This window comes from Schistocerca cancellata, chromosome 1, assembly GCF_023864275.1.
Source record: "Schistocerca cancellata isolate TAMUIC-IGC-003103 chromosome 1, iqSchCanc2.1, whole genome shotgun sequence".
Taxonomy (NCBI): domain Eukaryota; kingdom Metazoa; phylum Arthropoda; class Insecta; order Orthoptera; family Acrididae; genus Schistocerca; species Schistocerca cancellata.
In genome coordinates this window covers 419,951,938-419,975,846 of record NC_064626.1, presented here as the reverse complement: position 1 = coordinate 419,975,846, position 23,909 = coordinate 419,951,938, and the positions used below count along the sequence as shown (strand labels likewise).

At 42.8% G+C, this 23,909-nt stretch overlaps 1 protein-coding gene across 1 annotated transcript in view; it reads right to left on the bottom strand.

The window, feature by feature from the left end:
- Positions 1 to 1,053: 1,053 nt before the first annotated feature.
- Positions 1,054 to 23,909, bottom strand: part of LOC126175960 (pre-mRNA-processing-splicing factor 8) — a 102,814-nt gene continuing 79,958 nt past the window's right edge. Inside the window, exons 29-39 of the mRNA XM_049923050.1 lie at positions 23,573 to 23,733; positions 23,295 to 23,486; positions 22,960 to 23,154; positions 18,989 to 19,274; positions 18,730 to 18,903; positions 18,432 to 18,625; positions 18,072 to 18,287; positions 15,139 to 15,304; positions 12,475 to 12,803; positions 12,115 to 12,269; positions 1,054 to 2,029 (exon numbers count right to left, since the gene is read on the bottom strand). Coding sequence (XP_049779007.1) covers positions 1,875 to 2,029; positions 12,115 to 12,269; positions 12,475 to 12,803; positions 15,139 to 15,304; positions 18,072 to 18,287; positions 18,432 to 18,625; positions 18,730 to 18,903; positions 18,989 to 19,274; positions 22,960 to 23,154; positions 23,295 to 23,486; positions 23,573 to 23,733 — 2,223 coding nt within the window. The 3' untranslated portion in view covers positions 1,054 to 1,874. The remainder of the gene's footprint in view (positions 2,030 to 12,114; positions 12,270 to 12,474; positions 12,804 to 15,138; positions 15,305 to 18,071; positions 18,288 to 18,431; positions 18,626 to 18,729; positions 18,904 to 18,988; positions 19,275 to 22,959; positions 23,155 to 23,294; positions 23,487 to 23,572; positions 23,734 to 23,909) is intronic.

The following is a 23,909-nucleotide window of genomic DNA, read 5'->3' as shown; positions in this document are numbered from 1 at the left end:
AATGGTTACCTTCACTCCTCTCACCAATTGTGTTACTTTAACATATGAGCAGGATTATGACAATCACAATCTTCTTATTGCTATTGACTCCCCTACCATGTCAATCACCCATTCCACTTCACTAGCCGTCATCTTAAGAGGAGCAACAGGCAACAAAATAGTCTACCAATAAAAAGCACTGTATAAAATTCTTTCTGACAATGTTACATCCAAGACACATGCATAAGACAGTTTTCGGGAATACTATTTGCCAGAAGGATGTCATCTACATGTTATTTAAAAAAATCTGAGTAAGGACAAACTATATAAAGGCATGAGAATTTCTGTGAAACCAAGTCATACATCTGAGATAATGATGCATTCAGGTAAAGTTTCGCAATTACAGTAGAAAATTAAAAAAGAAAAGACAAGTGAAACAATTTTATCAGTCAAATAAGCTGGTTATAGTGTTGTCATAGCAACTCAAAGATTTCTACACTGCTGCCTATCTACTTTGACAGTCAGTGAAGGAATGACTGTAGATACAACAAACAGTTTCTGCATCAACCACTTGTTTATTTGGCCTCTACATGTTTGAACGGTTCACACCATCCTCTTCAGGTGGAGAATTGTTTTTTTACATATCTGTTGTTGGTGAAGAGAACAGATGTCCCTCCACAGTAGCAGACTAAGGGCAGCTTATTTTGTGTCTTTTGAGGGATAGTAGAGTGGTAAATATTTCTGTCCGATGTATGCCCTCTCCACAGTACATTATTTCTGTACTCTTCAACAACACCAGCTCTGTAAATAAACAATTTCCCCACCTGAAGATGATGGCATGAACCATCAAAATGCATTGTGGCAAAATAAACACGTGACTGACTCAGAAATTTTTATTTACTAGTATTTATCAAAAGTAGCGCTCATAATGCCACCCCTTATGGACAAAATATTCGTTTCCCTGTAAACTGATTATGTGCCAACAGCAATAAAACAATTAGCATTACAAAGATCTCTATCACTGTCTGAATAAAACAAGCTAAAATTTGTTTGGGAACAATAAAAACACAAAAATTAAACCTTCAGGTACACTGTTTATTTTATAATTTACAAAGGGCACAGTAATACATCAGAGACAATATGTTTAATTACGCTATAACGTAAAGTGTAAAAAGTCTGATAATAACACAACACATAACAATATTTCAATTTTTCTGACAAACTGACTACCACAGGAGCCAGTCAAATTATTAAAACACACACACACACACACACACACACACACACAGTTTTCTACATAGATAGAAAATGGTTGTGGCAGAAGTGAATGTGTGAACACAATTAGTGACAGATTTTTCTGACACATGCATGTGTACACAAATACCACAAATGTTTCGAAAACATTACATGCCACTCCATGTTCACACTGTAACATCTCTTACAATTCTCCCCTCAGTAGCAGGAATAGAGAGGCTATTATTTAATTCTTATTATTTTCATTCGAGTAGAATTTACTTAGTTACCACTGAGAGTTAGGTTCATTCAATTGCCACATGCATATCTCTTACCCAGAGAAACCGTAACTGGCTTCGTCTCGTTAAAAAAATTATAAAAATCTGAATGTAGGACTTCTGCCTGTCTGTAATTACAGAAAATATTTTGCTTGCAGTAAGCATTAACAAATATTTATGAAAGGAAAAGAAATAAAAACTGGAGAGTTGAAAAAACTCCATCTACCCAGTATTTATGAAATGACATACTTCTGGGAGGAAGCCGTGTTCTTACAAAAAATATGTTATAGCACACGATTATATACATGTACATCTTGAGCTCTCTGAAGTGCACACAACAGTGTCTTATTTACACTATTTACATTTGTCAGTTACTGAAATTATTTAAGCATAAACATCCTCACGATCTGCACCAACACCGTCCCCATCTTCAAGAGAGGAAAAATTGAGGAAATGAGCTGGTCGGTGCACCTCGTGGTAAAATTCTTTCGGATTGCATAACTGCAGTTCATATTTCATGTTGGGATCATGGCGAACACCTGAAAGTGAGAACCAAACATAGCTTTTAGAGAACGTAGATTGAGTGAAATGAGTCTTTTGAAGTTGTGGCAGAGTAATTTTACTAACGTCAAGTGTAAATAGTTATTGAATCCATATCATACACATTCTTTGCATGTTAGTTTGGATTTATGTTCAATGGATAAGAATTTGTGAATCAACAACAGTGACTACTGAGTACGTCTTGTGATATCATAAATAATGTAATCAATTAAGGAACTTCACTGTTTAACATCTATGTATCATAATGTATAGAGGCAAGGTGAAGATAATGTACAAAGACTGCACAAATGGATCATTTCCCATGATTATGAAGGCTGAATTCTTACATTATCTGTAAAAGAAAAGTATACACAATTCAATGACATGAGAATGAATAATTCTTGAAATGCAGTCTGAAGTGATACTCTGAAAAATAATAATAATAATAATAATAATAAAATGTAGGACAAAAGTTTTATAGAAAAAAACTAAAATGAAGGAGAAAACAGTTAAATTTAGAGCAATGATTAAGCTGTAAGAAGTTTTACTAAATGGAAAAGTTCTCTTTGCTTGTATAATAAATTATTTTTTATGAACATAACACAGGAAATAATAAGTAATATATTCTATTTCCTTATCCACACATCTCTTGCAACACTAAATGAGTGGTTAAAAAAAAAGAGGGAGAGAAAGAGGGAGAGAGAGAGAGGAGGGGGAGAGAGAAAGAGGGAGAGAGAGAGAGGAGGGGGAGAGAGGGAGGGGGAGAGAGGGAGGGAGGGAGGGGGAGGGAGGGGGAGAGAGGGAGGGAGGGAGGGAGGAGAGAGGGGGGAGGGAGGGAGGGAGGGAAGGAAGGAGGGAGGAGAGAGGGAGAGAGGGAGAGAGGGAGGGAGAGAGAGAGAGAGGGAGGGAGGGAGGAGAGAGGGAGGGAGGGAGGGAGGGGGAGAGAGGGAGGGAGGGGGAGAGAGGGAGGGAGGGGGAGAGAGGGAGGGAGGGGGAGAGAGGGAGGGAGGGGGAGAGAGGGAGGGAGGGGGAGAGAGGAGAGGGAGGGGGAGAGAGGAGAGGGAGGGGGGAGAGGGAGAGGAGAGGGAGGGGGAGGGGGAAGAGAGGGGGAGAGGGGGAAGAGAGGGGGAGAGGGGGAAGAGAGGGGGAGGGAGGGGAAGAGGGAGAGGGAGGGGGAGAGGGGGAGGGAGAGGGAGGGGGAGAGGGGGAGGGAGGGGGAGAGGGGGAGGGAGGGGGAGAGAGGGAGGGAGGGGGAGAGAGGGAGGGAGGGGGAGAGAGGGAGGGAGAGGGGAGAGAGGGAGGGAGAGGGGAGAGAGGGAGGGAGAGGGGAGAGAGAGGGGGAGAGGGGAGAGAGAGGGGGAGAGGGGAGAGAGAGGGGGAGAGGGGAGAGAGAGGGGAGAGAGAGGGGGAGAGGGGAGAGAGAGGGGGAGAGGGGAGAGAGAGGGGGAGAGGGGAGAGAGAGGGGGAGAGGGGAGAGAGGGGGGGAGAGGGGAGAGAGGGGGGGAGAGGGGAGAGAGAGGGGGGAGAGGGGAGAGAGAGGGGGAGAGAGGGAGAGAGAGGGGGAGAGAGGGAGAGAGAGGGGGATAGGGGGGAGAGAGGGGGGATAGGGGGGAGAGAGGGGGGATAGGGGGGAGAGAGGGGGGATAGGGGGGAGAGAGGGGGGATAGGGGGGAGAGAGGGGGGATAGGGGGGAGAGAGGGGGGATAGGGGGGAGAGGGAGGGATAGGGGGAGAGAGGGGGATAGGGGGAGAGAGGGGGGAGAGAAGGGGGAGAGAGGGGGAGAGAGGGGGAGAGAGGGGGAGAGAGGGGGGAGGGGGAGAGAGGGAGGGAGAGAGAGGGGGAGAGAGGGAGGGAGAGAGGGGGAGAGAGGGGGCGGGGGGGGGGAGAAAGAAAGAGAGAGAGAAAGAAAGAGAGAGAGAGAGAGAGAGAGAGAGAGAGAGAGAGAGCAGCAGCTTAGATTTGGGAATTTTTTTTTTCCCTTTATTTCGAGTCTCATTTTTCAGGTGCGGCTTAGATTCGAGTAAATACGGTATACCTGTCCTTTTTTTCCCCCTAAGATAAGTCTTTCCACTCCCGGGATAGGAATGACTCCTTACCCTCTCCCTTAAAACCCACATCCTTTCGTCTTTCCCTCTCCTTCCCTCTTTCCTGACGAAGCAACCGTTTGTTGCGAAAGCTTGAATTTTGTGTATGTTTGTGTTCGTATGTGTGTCTGTTGACCTGCCAGCACTTTCATTTGGTAAGTCACATCATCTTTGTTTATATATATATATATATATCAACGGGGACAAGTGTGCCCCGACCGGGACTCGAACCCAGGATCTCCTGCTTGCATGGCAGACGCTCTATCCATCTGAGCCACTGAGGGCACAGAGGATAGTGCGACTGCAGGGACTATCTCACGCAAGCCTCCCACGACACCCACATTCTCACCTTGTATGTCCGCACACTACATTTGTAGTGTCCCACCCCAACACACTCATTACTCGTGGAAGACATTCTTATCAAGTCCTGTAACAGTTCGGGAAATGTGTGTGCATCCACACAGGAGGAGGTCATGGCCAATGTTGCCAGCTTTTGCCATTTCTGAGTTAATTAGCGAAGTTAGCCCATCAGGCCATTGTGCATGCAAATTCAAGCGAACTACTCGATAAATTAGTGTCAAGTTTTCCTCATGGTGCTCCCTGCCGCCGTTGGATAAGCAGCTGCAGCAGCAAGTCGTATACTCCTAGCTCACTCATTTGTTACATAGTTTAATGCTTAATTTTTTGCGTGTTTTTGGTACTTGCATTGTTTAATTCATAAATTTCGGGCGTATTATAGTATTCACGAGTTGTAGCATCGCGGTTCAGTACCCGAATAGTGTAAAATCGCGTAGTCTCCTTCGGCCGCCGAGCAGTGTGTCAGAAGTGCGCAAGTAGCAGCATTACTGCATTTACTAGGCAATCTTGTATTTTAATAACAGTTTAAATTTTGTGTCGATTTGTTTGCGCTCTCTGTAGATTAGTTCAGACGTTCTTTGCACAACAGTTTTTAGCATGGATAGGGACTGCAACTGCTGTGTTCGGATGCAGGCTGAGTTGGCATCCCTTCGTTCCCAGCTTCAGGCAGTGTTGGCTTCGGTCACACAGCTTGAGGCTGTTGCCAATGGGCATCACTGTGGGGGTCCGGATGGGGGTTTGTCGGGGACGGCCAGCTCGTCCCACGCATCCCCCGATCGGACTACGACTGTGGTTGCCCGGGATACTGCCCGCATTGAGGCTGATCCTCACCTGTGGTAGAGTGAGAGGTCGTCTCAAGGTGTGGCAGGGGGCGAAAGACATTCCGGAGGGCTGAACGGAAGGCCTCTCCAGTTTGTCTGACGAACCAGTTTCAGGCTCTGTCTCAGGCTGATATTGATCTTCGGCCTGACATGGCTGCTTGTCCTGTTCCACAGGTTGCCCCTCAGTCTGCAAGATCCGGGCGGTCGCAGAGGGTGGGCTTACTGGTAGTTGGGAGCTCCAACGTCAGGCGCGTAATGGGGCCCCTTAGGGATATGGCAGCAAGAGAGGGGAAGAAAACCAATGTGCACTCCGTGTGCATACCGGGGGGAGTCATTCCAGATGTGGAAAGGATCCTTCCGGATGCCATGAAGGGTACAGGGTGCACCCATCTGCAGGTGGTCGCTCATGTCGGCACCAATGATGTGTGTCGCTATGGATCGGAGGAAATCCTCTCTGGCTTCCGGCGGCTATCTGATTCGGTGAAGACTGCCAGTCTCGCTAGCGGGATGAAAGCAGAGCTCACCATCTGCAGCATCGTCGACAGGACTGACTACGAACCTTTGGTACAGAGCCGAGTGGAGGGTCTGAATCAGAGGCTGAGACGGTTCTGCGACCGTGTGGGCTGCAGATTCCTCGACTTGCGCCATAGGGTGGTGGGGTTTCAGGTTCCGCTGGATAGGTCAGGAGTCCACTACACGCAACAAGCGGCTTCACGGGTAGCAGAGGTTGTGTGGCGTGGGCTGGGCGGTTTTTTAGGTTAGATGGCCTTGGGCAAGTACAGAAAGGGCAACAGCCTCAACGGGTGCGGGGCAAAGTCAGGACATGCGGGGACCAAGCAGCAATCGGTATTGTAATTGTAAACTGTCGAAGCTGCGTTGGTAAAGTACCGGAACTTCAAGCGCTGATAGAAAGCACCAAAGCTGAAATCGTTATAGGTACAGAAAGCTGGCTGAAACCAGAGATAAATTCTGCCGAAATTTTTACAAAGGTACAGACGGTGTTTAGAAAGGATAGATTGCATGCAACCGGTGGTGGAGTGTACGTCGCTGTTAGTAGTAGTTTATCCTGTAGTGAAGTAGAAGTGGATGGTTCCTGTGAATTATTATGGGTGGAGGTTACACTCAACAACCGAGCTAGGTTAATAATTGGCTCCTTTTACCGACCTCCCGACTCAGCAGCATTAGTGGCAGAACAACTGAGAGAAAATTTGGAATACATTTCACATAAATTTTCTCAGCATGTTATAGTCTTAGGTGGAGATTTCAATTTACCAGATATAGACTGGGACACTCAGATGTTTAGGACGGGTGGTAGGGACAGAGCATCGAGTGACATTATACTGAGTGCACTATCCGAAAATTACCTCGAGCAATTAAACAGAGAACCGACTCGTGGAGATAACATCTTGGACCTACTGATAACAAACAGACCCGAACTTTTCGACTCTGTAAGCGCAGAACGTGGAATCAGTGGTCATAAGGCCGTTGCAGCATCACTGAATATGGAAGTAAATAGGAATATAAAAAAGGGAGGAAGGTTTATCTGTTTAGCAAGAGTAATAGAAGGCAGATTTCAGACTACCTAACAGATCAAAACGAAAATTTCTGTTCCGACACTGACAATGTTTAGTGTTTATGGAAAAAGTTCAAGGCAATCGTAAAATGCGTTTTAGACAGGTACGTGCCGAGTAAAACTGTGAGGGATGGGAAAAACCCACCGCGGTACAACAACAAAGTTAGGAAACTACTGCGTAAGCAAAGAGAGCTTCACTCCAAGTTTAAAAGCATCCAAAACCTCTCAGACAAACAGAAGCTAAACGATGTCAAAGTTGGCGTAAGGAGGGCTATGCGTGAAGCATTCAGTGAATTCGAAAGTAAAATTCTATGTACCGACTTGACAGAAAATCCTAGGAAGTTCTGGTCTTACGTTAAATCAGTAAGTGGATCGAAACAGCATATCCAGACACTCCGGGATGATGAAGGCATTGAAACAGATGATGACATGCGTAAAGCTGAAATACTAAACACCTTTTTCCAAAGCTGTTTTACAGAGGAAGACCGCACTTCAGTTCCTTCTCTAAATCCTCGCACAAACGAAAAAATGGCTGACATTGAAATAAGTGTCCAAGGAATAGAAAAGCAACTGGAATCACTCAACAGAGGAAAGTCCATTGGACCTGACGGGATACCAATTCGATTCTACACAGAGTACGCGAAAGAACTTGCCCCCCTTCTAACAGCCATGTACCGCAAGTCTCTAGAGGAACGGAACGTTCCAAATGATTGGAAAAGAGCACAGGTAGTCCCAGTCTTCAAGAAGGGTCGTCTAGCAGATGCGTAAAACTATAGACCTATATCTCTGACGTTGATCTGTTGTAGAATTTTAGAACATGTTTTTTGCTCGAGTATCATGTCATTTTTGGAAACCCAGAATCTACTATGTAGGAATCAACATGGATTCCGGAAACAGCGATCGTGTGAGACCCAACTCACTTTATTTGTTCATGAGACCCAGAAAATATTAGATACAGGCTCCCAGGTAGATGCTATTTTCCTCAACTTCCGGAAGGCGTTCAATACAGTTCCACATTGTCGCCTGATAAACAAAGTAAGAGCCTACGGAATATCAGACCAGCTGTGTGGCTGGATTGAAGAGTTTTTAGCAAACAGAACACAGCATGTTGTTATCAATGGAGAGACGTCTACAGACGTTAAAGTAACCTCTGGCGTGCCACAGGGGAGTGTTATGAGACCATTGCTTTTCACAATATATATAAATGACCTAGTAGATAGTGTCGGAAGTTCCATGTGACTTTTCGTGGATGATGCTGTAATATACAGAGAAGTTGCAGCATTAGAAAATTGTAGCGAAATGCAGGAAGATTTGCAGCAGATAGGCACTTGGTGCAGGGAGTGGCAACTGACCCTTAACATAGACAAATGTAATGTATTGCGAATACATAGAAAGAAGGATCCTTTATTGTATGATTATATGATAGCAGAACAAACACTGGTAGCAGTTACTTCTGTAAAATATCTGGGAGTATGCGTGTGGAACGATTTGAAATGGAATGATCATATGAAATTAATTGTTGGTAAGGCAGGTACCAGGTTGAAATTCATTAGGAGAGTCCTTAGAAAATGTAGTCCATCAACAAAGGAGGTGGCTTACAAAACACTCGTTCGACCTATACTTGAGTATTGCGCATCAGTGTGGGATCCGTACCAGATCGGGTTGACGGACGAGATAGAGAAGATCCAAAGAGCAGCGCGTTTCGTCACAGGGTTATTTGGTAAGCGTGATAGCGTTATGGAGATGTTTAACAAACTCAAGTGGCAGACTCTGCAAGAGAGGCGCTCTGCATCGCGGTGTAGCTTGCTCGCCAGGTTTCGAGAGGGTGCGTTTCTGGATGAGGTATCGAATATATTGCTTCCCCCTACTTATACCTCCCGAGGAGATCACGAATGTAAAATTAGAGAGATTAGAGCGCGCACGGAGGCTTTCAGACAGTCGTTCTTCCCGCGAACCATACGCGACTGGAACAGGAAAGGGAGGTAATGACAGTGGCACGTAAAGTGCCCTCCGCCACACACCGTTGGGTGGCTTGCGGAGTATAAATGTAGATGTAGATGTAGATGACAATGTAGGAGAATGTTTTTTGTTTTAGGGTGCTAAAACAACTAGGGTCATGTGTGTCCATGTCAGAACATAAAGACAAAGAGAGGAGGTAAGAACGCATACACATTAATCCCAACTGACAGAAGAGAAGACAGCTAAAAACAGGGATGTGGGGGAAGGTCTATGAAATACGCCATAGAGAAACAGAGGTCATGAACTAAAAATTAAATGGCCTTAGTCATACTGCTATGACAGACAAAAAGTAAACGCAGTCAACAGTCCATGCAGCATTCGCTAAAATGGCCAATAACAGATGGCAAACACAAATGAGAACATAAGTGATTAAAAGAAGGGCATTCCTTCAGAAAATGGTGAACCGCCAAAGGTTGAGCGCAATGAGTACAAAATGGTGGGGGAGCACCACTTAACAAATGGCCATGGCTAAAAAGACAGTGCTCGATATGTAACCTAGCTAAAATGATCTCCTCATGGCGAGAGGGCCAAGAGGTGGTCATCCAAGCTGCTGGGAGAGGCTTAATAACCTGGAGCTTGTTCCCATGAAGGAAGGACTAGTGGTGATGCAAAAGTTACACCACCTGCTAACAGATAGCAACACAGAGATCATCAGAGGGAATGGAAGAACTAGCAGCCTGAGGTATGAGCACGCCCTGGCAGCAGCGTCAGCAGCCTTGTTTCCTGTCAGACCGACATGACCAGGAACCCACATAAACATCACAGTGCCTCCATCAAGAGCAAGCAAGTGATAGCTTTCCTGGACCTGTTACACTAAGGGATGGACAGTGTACAGCACACAGAGGCTTTGAAGGGCACAGAGAATCAGAGAAGATGATGCAACTGAAAAGTCTGTGTCGCCGAATGTACTGCGTGGCCTGATACAGGGCGAAGAGCTCTGCTGTAAAGCTTCAGTTTGGTCCTTACTACCATCCCACGTCAATCTTTGTATCTCTCTTTTGTTTTGTTTTAGGAACTCAAATGAACATATTTGGCAACATCATCTGTGGTAGGCCACCTGACTGGCTAGCTTCAACACTAATTAACTCTGAAATGGCGCAGCATATTGAAGTTTCTCTAAACAATTATTTGTCAGCACAACCTGCCCTGCAACACCCTTAAAACCTGCTCAGACTGTTTCTGACCACCTTGTATGTACTTATATACAATGTTTGCTGGACTGGGCCACAGCAACACATGGCTGGGTATAGCTAGTACAAATAAAATGAGCAGTTTTTCTGATTACTTTTCCCAAAGAGTACATACTAAGTATTTCATTGTCGTGCTGGATAAAACATTTTGTTTAAAAGGCTAATGGTTCCTGCTATAATTTCCACAGCTTTGGAATACACACTGAAGCACCAAAGAAACTGGTATAGGCATGCATTTTCAAGTACGGAGATATGTAAACAGGGAATATGGTACTACAGTCGGCAACACCTATACAAGACAATAAGTGTCTGGTGCAGTTGTTAGATCGGTTATTGCTGCTACAATGGCAGGTTATCAAGAATTAAGTGAGTCTGAACATGGTGTTATAGCTGGTGCATTAGCGATGGGACACAGCATCTCCGAGGTAGTGAAGACATGAGGATTTTCCCGTATGACCTTTTCATGAGTGTACCGCGAGTATCAGGAATCCTGTAAAACATCAAATCCCCGAGATCGATGTGGCACGTTAAAAGATCCTGCAAGAACGGGACCAACAACGACTGAAGAGAATTGTTCAATGTGACAGAAGTGCAACCCTTTTGCAAACTGCTGCAGATTTCAACATCATTGATATGGGCTTTCAAATCCGAAGGTCCACTTGTTTCCCTTGATGACTGCATGACAAAAAGCTTTACACCTCACCTGGGTCCATCAACACTGACACTGGACTGCTGATGAATGGAAACATGTTGCCTCATTGGACGAGTCATTTCAAATTGTATCAAGTGAATGGACGTGATGGTTATGGAGACGACCTCATGAATCCATAGACCCTGCATGTCAGCAGGGGACTGTTCAAGCAGGGGGAAGCTCTGTAATGGTGAGGGCGTGTGCAGTTGGAGTGATATGGGACCCCGGATACTTCTAGATATGACTGACAGGTGAGACACATGTAAGGATGCTGTCTGATCACCTGCATCCATTCATGTCCATTGTACATTCTGACAGACTTGGGCAATTCCAGCAGGACATTCTGCTTGCCACCAAACTCCCCAGACATGAACATTACTGAACATATCAGGGATGGCTTGCAATGGGCTGTTCAGAAGAGATCTCCACCCCCTCGCATTCTTCCAAGTTCATGGACAGCCCTGCAGGATTCATGGTGTCAGTTCCCTCCAGCACTACTTCAGACATTAGTCAAGTCCATGCCACGTCATGCTGTGGCACTTCTGCATGCTCACGTACACCCTATTACGATATTAGGAGGTGTACCAGTTTCTCTGGCTCGTCAGTGTAAAAAGTGAGACTGTTTCGAATGTACCATCTTCCTGCTTTAATATAAGGACACCATTCTGTGATAAGATTCTAGTTCTGTTACATGTTGGTTGATTTCTTTAGCACTTTCATTCTTGGGAGTGTCCTTGGGAGTGTCTTTTTGCTAACTGTACGCATATTCTGTTGGAGTGGTGTTAGTTTGTGCGCTATAATCCAATGAAGTCACACTCACATCTATGGAAATAGAGGCAGACTCAGACAGAATCCAACAAACCTGAGCAAACTGAAACAACAGAGATGCAGGAAGTATTCCCGAACCTTCCAAAGTAACAGCCAAGCATCCCATCAGCACGTAGCACATCTTAAATTTAACCCTGAAAATTTTGGATATACGTCTGTACCATTCTTCTAATGCAGGAGATTAAGCTAAGACCACATCTTATTCTGTGTGACCAACAGCATTCAACCAATATTGCATGGTATTTACATGAAGCATGCCCAGAGCTGCTTCTAGTTGCAGATACTTGGAAGCACTCACCACACCCCAGCTTTGGCAAGCAAAAGGCTCTTTAATACAAATGCTCACTGTTGTTCATGAATTTGCTGAAGGCAAAATGAGATATGCAATAGATCATTCACTGATTTTTCATTTTTTTCATTTATGGAGAGTGATACCCATTCTGTCTTTTTAGGAAGAAAAGGCAATAACTCTTAGAAACAAGTAATAACTGCAAGCAATCACTACATACGTCTCTACTCACCCATGAAATTGTAGTTCCAAGATCCCTGTGTGGGGACCATAAAGAATCCCAGAAAGCGATCTGACAACAGCATTTGAACTTTCTCATAGTGGCTTGGTAAGTACCCTTTCGGATTATTACCTTTATCTGTGTTCAAGCGACCCCACTCATAACCACTGGAAGTAAAGTATCACATACTAATTAATCATAGGAGAAAAAAGAAAAGGAAAAATAAATGCTAATGAAAAGGTATCACAGTCCTCAAATTTGAAGGTCTAAGTTAATGTTGAAATGTACCTAGCAGAGTAAGAATACAAATTTTCCATGTTTTGCAACAACAGCAATACTTTACAGAGAGTTCACTATGTCAACATAAAGTACCTTGGTGTCAGTTTATATGCAGTTAGGGAACAAGAGCCAGGCGTGAAACTGCAAGTTATTATGATAGTTTTCTCTCCATCCCATGAGGTATTATCTGCCATAACCTTGGCATGTGTTGTTATATCTTGTGGTGACAGCTGTGGCAATTCATTAGGTTGAGTATGTATCCATCCCAAAGGCTCCATCTCCTTCAAGTACTGATGCTGTGGTAACATATTTGGAAGATGAACTGTTTGGTGAGTACCCCATTGCGGCGGCATAACAATGCAGCGAATCTCTTTCACCTGTGGGTTATCTGGAGGACTAATTCCATACAGATATCCAGCAATCTGAAATACAAATAAAGGTAAAATTTGTTATATACATGTTGGATTACGCAAGTCTGATACAATTTCAATCATAGGGACAGATTAACATAAATAAGAAACTTTATCAGAGTTTCATAATATTCAAAACTTTCTCCTTTCATGATGTGTTACTTACATCAACAACAAAATTTTATTTAATTGCTTAACACATTTGTCCCTAATCCATGGAAAAATGAACACATGAAGAAAGACACAGCATCTCCATAATACTATATTATTTGACTTAGGAAGTAAAGTTGTCATCAATCTGAAGACTGTTGTGAACACGACAGTGCTTTCCTACACATGTTCTTGCTGAAGGTAGTATACCATTGCCTCTGACCTTTGGACTGACTTATCCAGCCAGTTAACATAGATGCTGAACCGCAGAGTAACTCAGCATTTTCCACACAACAAGCATTGCCAGAAGTGTAAGAAGTGATAAAAAAGTGATCAACCAGGTAATGAAACTGAGAGCTTGGGATTTGTTGTTCGGCATTGTACAAAGCCTCTCTCTCAATGTAAGCATGGATTTCGATGTTAGCAGTATACCCTATTTACCCGATTATAGGACAAGATTTTCCCCATATTTGTCAATCAAAACATACAACATAATCTTATGAAAAGTACAATGTAATCTTACATTCATAGACTCAACTATTGCTGCTGAGACCAACCAGGAGAGGGGTATGATCGGGGGGCAGGGGGAGACAGCAAGGGAGGGGCGTGACAGTGCAAGGGGAGAGGGGGGGGGTTATGGGGGAGGGTGGGCACAGGGAGACGGCAGGGGGGGGGGGAGGAGCAAAAGTACGGTGTTGGGTGTTGAGCAATCTTGTAGAAGGCACAGGGTGGGGGAAGGGCACAGGGCGGGGGGGAAGGGCACAGGGCGGGGGGAAGGGCACAGGGTGGGGGGGAAGGGCACAGGGCGGGGGGGGGGGGGGAGGGCAAAGCGAAGGGGAGACAGGTGCAGAGCCACACAGGGCAGGACAGAACAAGAGGGCCTTCAATACATGAAATAAATGTGGGCGAGGGTGTGGTTGAGGAAGAAGATTAGGAAAGAGGTGGTGGGTTTTTTATCAGGATAATGATGGGAAAGGTTGTGTTCCATGGCGACAATGCCATTGGCAAGGGGGATGTTGATATACAATTATGTCGCATCTGCAGTGACCAACAGTCTGGTGGTGATGGGAGAACTATGGAGAGACAGGCAGAAGTTCATTCTGTGGGAGCTCTGTAACCAGCTACAGTGGGACAACCAATACAGAGACCAATGGGATTGGATTTGGGGAGTTGGCAAAAGGTAGGAGTGCAGGAAGTTGATGGTGCGGATAGGGAGATTGGTCCAGGTGGCAGGTTTCGGGAAGAACCTAAGAAGATGGGGAGCTGCTTGAGGTCATGTTGGACTTCTGCGATGGGATCATGGTCGTAAGGTTTGTATGCAGAGGTGTCTGAAATTGACGGAGACCATTAACCACATAGTCACTATGATTCATGAGCACTGTGGAGGAACCTTTGTCTGTGGGAAGGACGATAAGGTCTGATTTGATTTTCAGGTTACGGACATCTGTGTCTTTCATAGGTGTCATGATGGACTTACTGGAAGGGATTTGGGAAATGAAGGTGAGGCCAGGTTAGAAGTGAGGAATTCCTGAAAGATTACCAGGGGATGACTGGGTGGAAGGGGAAGGGAATCATGGTTGGAGCCTTTACTGACGGACAACACGCTACTCAGCTCTTCCATAAACAGATCTCCCATGCCGACACCAGTAAACCTGTGAACAGCCGACGAACAGTGCCCCCCCTATAGTTGAGAGGTTGCCCTTTCTCTTTTACATAATAAATAGCAGAAATCTGAAATACGTGTACCATTAACTTTTTCAAGTATATACTATCTATCAATAAAATAATTTGTAAGTCTCATTTGACAGAATACGTTAAAAATAAAATTTCCTCAGGGTGTCTGCCCCCCCCTCTGCCACCTCCATTTCATCTCATATTCAGGATTGTCTTATACTCAGGTCAATAACGAGGATCGTTTTAAAAACAAGTATCTGCTCTCCCCTCCTCTCCAGTGTTGACATCCACTCAACAACGTAAGTTTTACAGTCTTCAAAAAGGATGACTGTCATAGAGAAAGATCAGGCTATTACAGTTGGAGTGGATTTTATCCAGTAAAATATGACATAACCTGAAGAACAACAAAACAAAAATGACAAGCTTATCAGCATAAATTACATTAAGAAACATTAACACACACTTGCTGAAAAATTGGTTAATACTTCATACTGATTATAAACTGCAGAATATGGTCACCTACCTGAGCTCGCAAGTCTGAGATTGTAACAAATTTCTTCAGAACATTCTTTGGAAGAATGTATGTATATCCAGTTTCTTTTATATCATCTGATGAAACATAAATGTGATTTGTACGCAAATGCAGGTTGGTTGCTGATATTGCTCGCACTCTCCATTCAGTCTTTGAGCTGAAATGGTGATAAATTAGGTTGTATATGACACAAATTTGCAAATGTTGTAAAAAGTTGTCTAATAACTAATCCATCATATCACAATTATCTTTGGATGATTATAAAATAAAAATTTCTCATAAAACGGAAAGTCTAGTTTGGAGTATCAACAATATTATGGAAAGTGTAGATAGCTACTCACCATAAAGGCAGGCACAACAAAAGGACTGTTACACATTGAGCTTCCAGCCAAAGCATTCTTGCGAAAGGAGACACACACACACACACACACACACACACACACACACACACACACACACATTCACACATGCAAGTACATATCACGCACACATGACCTAACTTGGGCTGCTCCAGCCAGAATGCAACCGTGTGGCATCAATGGAAGCAGCAATCTGGAGTGCAGTGAAGAAGAGAGAGGGATAGCAGGGTATGGTTGTGGGGGAGAAATCAGCACAGCCTGGTGGAGCGTGCAGGGACTAGATGGTGACAAAACAAGACAGCCAGGCACAGTGACAGGAAGCTGTGGGTGTGGAAGTGGGAACAGGGAGCGAGAAAGGAGAGGAACACACAGGGGGAAAGATGGGTAGGTGCATTGGCAGAGAGCAGCCCACAATAAGCGCAAGAGGAAGTGAACTGAGAGGAAGTGGACTGAGAGGAAATGATACGATAGAGGGGGTCGGAAATCTCTGGATGAAGGGTACGTGGACAATACATTACTGTATATTGAGGCCGGGATGATTTTGGGAGTGGCGAATATATTGTAAGGATAACTCCCATCTTGCGCAGTTCAGAAAAGCTAGTGGTGGAAGGTGTGAAGTAGCCACTGAAATCAAGCATCTTATGTTCAGCTGCATGTTGTGCTACAAGCTGGTCTACTTTGCTCTTGGCCACATTCTGGTGGTGATCATGCATTATGGTGGACAGCTGGTTTGAAGTCACACCAATACAAAAAATTGTGGTATGACTGCAGCAGAGCAAGACATGGCTGCTTTTACAAGTGATCTGAACTCTGACTGCGTAGCATAAGCCAGTGAGAGGACTGGAATAGAAAGTGCTGGGTGGGTGGATTGGGTAGGACTTGCACCTGGGTTTTCCAGTTTTCCACAGGGATCTGATCTCTATGGCAAGGGATTTAGACTGGGAGTGGCATAGGGATGGATCAGAACTACGTGGCAGTTGAGTGGGCAACCAAACATCATTTTAAGAAGGGGGAAGGATTTTGAGTATATGCACCACATTTAAGGGCATGATGATAGATAATCAAAGACCCGACAACTGATCTGGTTCACTTGTTCCAGCCTGGGGTGGTATTTGGTGATGAAGGGGGTGCTCCTTTGTATCTGATTCTTTGGAGTGGTGAGAGGATTGAGGTGTGTGGAGATATGGCATGAGAATATGTTTGCAGACACAGTCTGAGGGCCTGTGTGTGTGTGTGTGTGTGTGTGTGTGTGTGTGTGTGTGTGTGTGTGTGTGTGTGTGTGTGTGTGTAGGCCTTTGTGAGACCTTCAGTACACCAGATAAGGAAGTTCTTGTCACATGCTGATATGCTGCCCCAGGTGGCCAGACTTTATGGGAGGGATCTTTCAGTATGGAATGAATGGCAGCACTGTCAAAATTCAGATACTGTTGGTTGTTAGTGGGTTTAATGTGGATAGGGATGTGGATGGGGGCAATCATACAGACAAGGAAATCAACATCAAGGAAGGTGACACACTGAGTTGAGGAGGACCAGGTGAAGCGGATGGGAGACACTGTGTTAAGGTTGTGAAGAAATGAGGATTCCAACACCCTAGTCCGCCCCATGCTACTCTCGATCTCAGCCCTTGGTCCTGTGGGAAACCCTGGTGCAATACCAGCCCAATCCTCCCACCCAGTACTTCCCATTCCAGTTGTGTCACATGCGTATATTACCCCATCAGAGGATGGGGCAGCTGTGAAAGCAGCTGTGTCGTATACCAGTTCTGTTGCAATCATTGCACAGCTTTTTATATTCATGTTATGGTCCACTACGATGAATGGCCACCACCAAATTTGGCCAAGAACAAAGTGGACCACACTGTGGCACATCATGCAGCTGAACATAGCATACTCTATTTTAATGGCTGCTTCACAACACGAGCCATCTGGCTCCTCCCCTCCACCACCAGCTTTTCTGAACTGCACAGTTGGGAGTCATCGTCACACAACATTCTCTGCTCATGAAATCATCCTGGCCTCAACCTGTGGTAACCTACTACCTCCACATTCTCCACCAATGATTTCCACCCCTTTTGTCCTATTATTTCCTCCCAATTCATGTCCCTTCATCCTCATTGTGTGTCACTCTTTGCCAATGCACCCACTAGTCTTTTCCCCATCTCTGTTCCTCTTCTTTTCCACTCCCTTTCCCCCTCACTTGCCCATAACTTCCCAATGCTACACTCAGCAACCTTCTCTTGCCACCATCTAAGACCCAACACACACTGCCAGACTGCACCAACTTCTCTCCACACCCATACCCTGCTATCCCTCCCCCTTACACGGCTCTCCCCACATTTCTCCTTCTGTCTACATTATACAGTTGCAGTCCGGCCAGAGATAGCGGTCATACGTGCCTGACGTGCTTGCTGTATGAATTTATTTGTTTCCCTTTGGTTGAAGCCTTGGGCCAAAAGCTGAATGTGTAACCTACTTTTCATTGTGCCTGTCTGCAAATCAATGTGTCATCTTTACAGTTTAGCAGCGATCTATCCTTTCCATAATATTTTAAAAATTTCTCAGATACCTGAAGGTCTGGGTTTCATAGTTTGAGGTGGTTGACGTGATGATCTCATCTCCATGTTTATTTACAGTGCGTGTCGTCGTCGCCGTCAGCTGAGACTGCTCTTTAGTTTGTTTTTCAATCTCTGCTATCTGTTGTCGCTGAGCTGAAGGTGCACTGATTTCCATGCCCAAAATTATGTCTCTAATTTCAGACTGGGTGAGAGACGCAACATTCACGCTACACAGGAAAATGGAGAATATTTAGAAAGTCTGGCAGGTAAAGATCTGAGATTACTGATATAAAAAAATTTGAAAATTATTAAAGGTGTCAGATAATTTTTGAAGATACAAGTATTAGGAAAATTAACACTTCAGAGCTTACTTGTTTTTCTTGCCATAATCTGCCAAGATTAGATCCTTCAGCTGTACTTCAACCTTTATCCATTCTTCGTCAGTGAGGGTTGGCCAAATATGATGAGGTTCTGTAATAGTAGTTTTGTCTGGTTTCAAAATGACCTTCGTTCTTTCAGTGTTGACATGAAGAGCTCGAAGGATCAAAATCAACCGTGAAAACGCCTGAAGTTGAAATAGCATATCAGTATCATCACAATTTAGTACAAAACTGAGAATGATCATAAATCATGTTATTTTCATATCCAAAAATTACACTGTGTACTTACAGTGTACGATGAAATAGTTTTTAACCAGTCATCATACAAATTAAATAAAACCATCTGAGGTTCTGTTGCCTTCAAGATTAAATCACCAAATTTCTCCACTTTAAGGCATGCTTGAAATGGTAGCTGCAGCTCAGAACCTTTGATTACTATGTTTGGAAAATCCAATAAGTGTACCTACAAAGAAGTTAAAGTCTGAGTCAACACATTCAACTAGACAAGCTGAACAATAATTCCTAGAAAGCTTTTATCCTCTTTTTACCTCAAGGGGATCCAACATTCCCTTCCTAGTAACAATAATTTGCTTTGGCTGCTCTTCAACAGGTAATGATCGAATAAGAGCAGCAACTTCTTCAGCAGTCTTCCATTTTGCCAACTGGCCCAATCGTTTCTGCCCTGCCCAAACTGATGTATGAATTATTTTCAGGAACAACTGGCCTGTGCGGGGATTAAATATGAAAATTGCCCCATTGATTGGCTTTGTTGTTAAATTGCCTTCAAATGTCTTGTGAATGGTTACACGATACACGTTAGTGTCATCAACAAACCTGTAAAAATGAATTTTAGATCAAATGTTATTTGCATCCCATTTTGATGATCTGTTGTCTCCTTAAGCAATACGTTGTGCTACATATACATTGATGGCGTAAATGCATGCAGTTGAAAGTACATGATACTAGAAGCAAAGGGTCTAAGTAAACATAGGGTTGAAAATGCATACCTTAAGAGCTATGAGCAATTTTTTATCTTCTATACTGTGTAACAAATCTCTTCTACTGCAAGCTCTTTGCTTTCCACATTTTGGGAAGTAGTAATATGGACCAAAACAAGAAAAAAATGTCCAGTAAACATGTGCTCTAAAATGCACGCCTTAAGAGCTATGAGCACATGCTCATCTTCAATACTTGGAAACACAACTCTTCTAATGAACAACTGCTCATAACTTAAGGTATGCTTTTTAGAGCAAATGTTTCGGGACTTTTTTTCTTGTTTTGGTCCATACTAATACTTCCCAAAATGTGGATAGCAAAGAGCTTGCAGTAGAAGATATTTGCTTCACAGTATCTAAGATCAAAAATAGCACGTAGCTCTTAAGGTATGCATTTTCACCCCTATGTTTACTCAGACTTTTTTGCTTACAGTATCGTGTACTTTCAACTGTGTGTGTTTACGCCATTAATTATGATACACCCTGTATATGTACTGCCGATTAAAACGCCAACAGATGATTGCAACTGAACACAATTAACTTCTACATTATTTAATTTATACATACTTCATGTGCCAAGCACATTTAACATACATTCACTACTTAGAAGTCTATGAAAAGAGTAAATGAGTATCTAATGTGCTACAAAAACTCCCACTGACATCTCTAGCAGCACAGTGCACCACTAAATAGAAAAGCGTGGCACTATTGAGAAAAGATACAAACTGACAAACTTAACTAATTGCTTCAGTCAATGTACTAATATTATTCACCATATTGCATCAGACAATCACACAATGTGCTGTAGTCATGAAGGAAAAAGAAGAGAAAGTGCGTGGCAGTGTAAAAATATGTTATTGCTCTACACTCAGAAGACTGTTTAGCTCTACTACATGCATTGTAATAGATGATATGTAAAACAATCATAATAGCCGATCTGTATTAAATGTGATTTCACAGCAGTCAAATACAATGTCACTGGGTTGAAGACAACCTAAATGATCATAGTTTTTCCATTTCCCTGGACATTAACCACTGAAACTTAACAGGTTATGTATGGGTCAAAGGTAATGCAAATACTCATTATGGCAGAACAATGAACAATTGTATCACATAAACACAGCTGCAAAAATGGAGAAACATTCAGTGGTGGTGGTGGTATGATGCAGGAGAAGTGGCCATGTCACTGTTCGCTCTGTTGATTGCTCTGGGGTCTGGTAGTGGGTGTGTAGCAGTTTCCATGCTCCTGATTTTTTAGGGTATTCAAACTGACAAACCAGTTTGTTACATTTCAGAAATTTCTCACCCTATACCTATTTGAAGGGAACACAATCATAATCCTGGCAGTCAGTTTTCTTAAATGTGATGTTTGTTGAATGTCAAAATTTTATATCTGACTTGATGCAGCTTAGCTGCAAAGGACATTACATATACAAGGAATGTTCTGAATTGAAAATAAATAAATAAATAAAATAAAAAATTGGTAATATGAAAAATTTAGTTCAATATTTTGTTATTTGTTATCCGCCAGTTTTGATAGCGACCGAATTTAGACTTGGAAGGAAAATCAGCATTGGCCATAGTTTGTTGTTTTATTGTCAGCAAAATCTATTTTTGGTCACTTAGTGACCATCCTCAGTGCTGTAATATAAGTTTATGTGATCGCTCTAAGCTTGTGGTTATGGCTTGATACCAGTGCCTACCAATTTTAATTGTATATTACAGCACTGAGAATGGTCACTAAGTGACCGAAAATCGATTTTGCTGGCAATAAAACAACAAAATACGGCCAATGCTGATTTTCCTTCCAATTCTATCCACTATTTGGTCGTGGTGCACACAACACGCTATGGAGTCACCAATCAATAAGAGTTTAGACTTTTTCTGTGCACCTACGTCACACATTCTCCGACAGTCAATAAATGTTCAGCAGTGTTACGAGTGCAAAGCTGTGAATGTCGTAGCCAACGTGAGCACTACAAGTGATCATAGTTCGTTATTTGGTGAACTTTTATTCCACTTGTTGCAGGCTGTCATAGCTGACGGTGGTAAGCGACAAATTCTGCATAGGCAAGCAAGAGACATACTTTCTTGAAACGAAAAGCACATGTACGAGTGTACTGCAACTGTCACTTCTCATCAGCAACACTGCAGTCCCAGTCCAACAGATCTGGGCACTGTTTAGTTGCAACATCATTGTTAACTCCAAATTTGCCTCTGCGGAAGCCATCAAGTTCCTAGTCATTTAAGTATTTCCTCAACTTTATATGTTTACAATTTGTTGCACATATTTACCCAAATTTAGTTTTAACTGGTTATGTTATGGGTATATTTATTTCCAGGGAAAGTGATACTGTGGGGCATCCTGAAGTGATCCTACAGATCACAGTGGAAATTTGGAACAGGGTATTATTGAACCTGTCAACCACAATAGTGAATCTGAACAGTCACAGGTGGTAGATGACAGTAAGGAAATTGCTGCACAAAATGTTACAGCAGATAGCTACACATTTTATACTGGAAAAGACAATGGAAATTTATGGATTACACAGTCACTAACTGCAAGAAAAAAGTGGTAAAAGCATTACAGGAATTTTTTGTGGTCCGAAAGGGACTGCTAAAAATGCACATACATATTTATATGCATTTTAACTATTTGTCACTGAAAACATGACAAGACACCACAGCTTATAAACAGGTGGATTTGGGAACAACACAGCGATAACAACTGTATTAGAGCTAAAGATTGTAAAGGCCCTACAGTAGAAGACATTTATGCCCCTTTTTGGGGCACTGGTTTTAATTGGCATAAAGAAAGCAAAGTATGCAAAGTTGAAGTGAGCAGTGGGCATTTAATGGTACTGGTAGGATTACCTTATGGTCACTTTTCAATTATAAACAATTCCCCCTTCTCCTTCTTGCACTGATGACTGCGCAGTTGAGCACCCCACAAACCAAACAAACTACTACTTCTTACAGCAATTACGTTTGAGAATATCGAAACAAGAATTGAATGAAAATCTACAGATAAATTGGCACCTCTTAATGAGTTTTACAAAAAATTTGTAAGTAACTTTATTGCTCGCTTTAATGGCTTTGCATTTGTTGCAACTGACATCATGCAAAAACTGTGTACACAATGTCTGGAAAAGGCATTCTCATCAGAACATTACATTTCTCCTGTGACGCTAGTGACCAGCAGATGGAGATTTGTTCTGACTGAAAATTTTTTAAATTTTGATTTATGTAGACCACTTTAATGTGGCTGCTTTTTGCCTATTTTCACAGTTACTTCCTTGTTTATTTACAATAATAAATAATTAATAATGTTTTACTTCAATTTTATCCCCTGGTTTGCCTAAAAATAGAAATTATGTGAAGGCAAAATCATTCTGTAGTAAATGCTGCGGCGTGCCCGCTCATATGAAATCAGGTGTGCTGATCACAAAGTTAATATCAGTGCATAACGATGTTAAGTATTGCATTTATTGTTGTACTAGTACAACAGTAGTAACATCACTCACCAAATGATCTGGTTTGAGAAGAGCTCTCCATAATTCTGCGATGACAAGTATGGCTCTGTGGGTTCTGATGAATACAACTGAAGTGCTTTTCTGATACGCTCCCGTAGTACATAAAGGGCAGGGTTTGCTTTCATAATTTTGGCCATAGCCTGCTGTATCAGAGGCTTGCATCCTGGATACCAGTTTCCATAGGCACTGAAGAAAATTACAAATTTTTAGTCTTTTATATGATCTTTTTCTTATAAATATGTGTACATAAATATAATCTTTCTTTACCGTCTAAAATAACAGCCTGTTTCACTTTAATCGTACAATAAAAGAAAATAATAATATACCTGTGGAGATTGTATGCCAAGTCAATTGCAATCAATAACCCTGTAGGTGAGGGATATATTGACATGTTGTCAGTTGTGTAATCCAAGAACTTTGCACGGGCATATCTTTCAATATCATGCGAGTCGTAATCACCCCACCGCAGCTGAACATCAATCCAGTACTTCTGAGTTGTTGTATTGTCCATCGTATCTCTAAAAATTAAAAATATAATGTACATGCAAGACTCTCAGTGATTTAGAAATATGTACATGTTAAATTAAAAACAAATCATTCTTACTTTGAATCAGCAAGAAGCGATGGCCTTGAAACATTCCATTTGTATGCAGCAAAGAGCAGAATATCAGCGCAAGATGAATTCATCTTGTAAGACTTACGAGGATGAATAGTCTCCTTCTGAACAGTCTCAATTTCTAATGCATCGAGCTCTTGATCAAATACCTGCATATAACAAATTTTTTATTATGCAAGTAAGTTAAAACTGTGCTACTAAAACAAATTTCACAAAGTACAAGCTATTACAAGATGAAAGATACTTATGAGACAGTAAGAAATTGTCTGATCACTCACATGTACTTCCTGACATTCATGCATATAGCTGAACTTATTAAAATTAA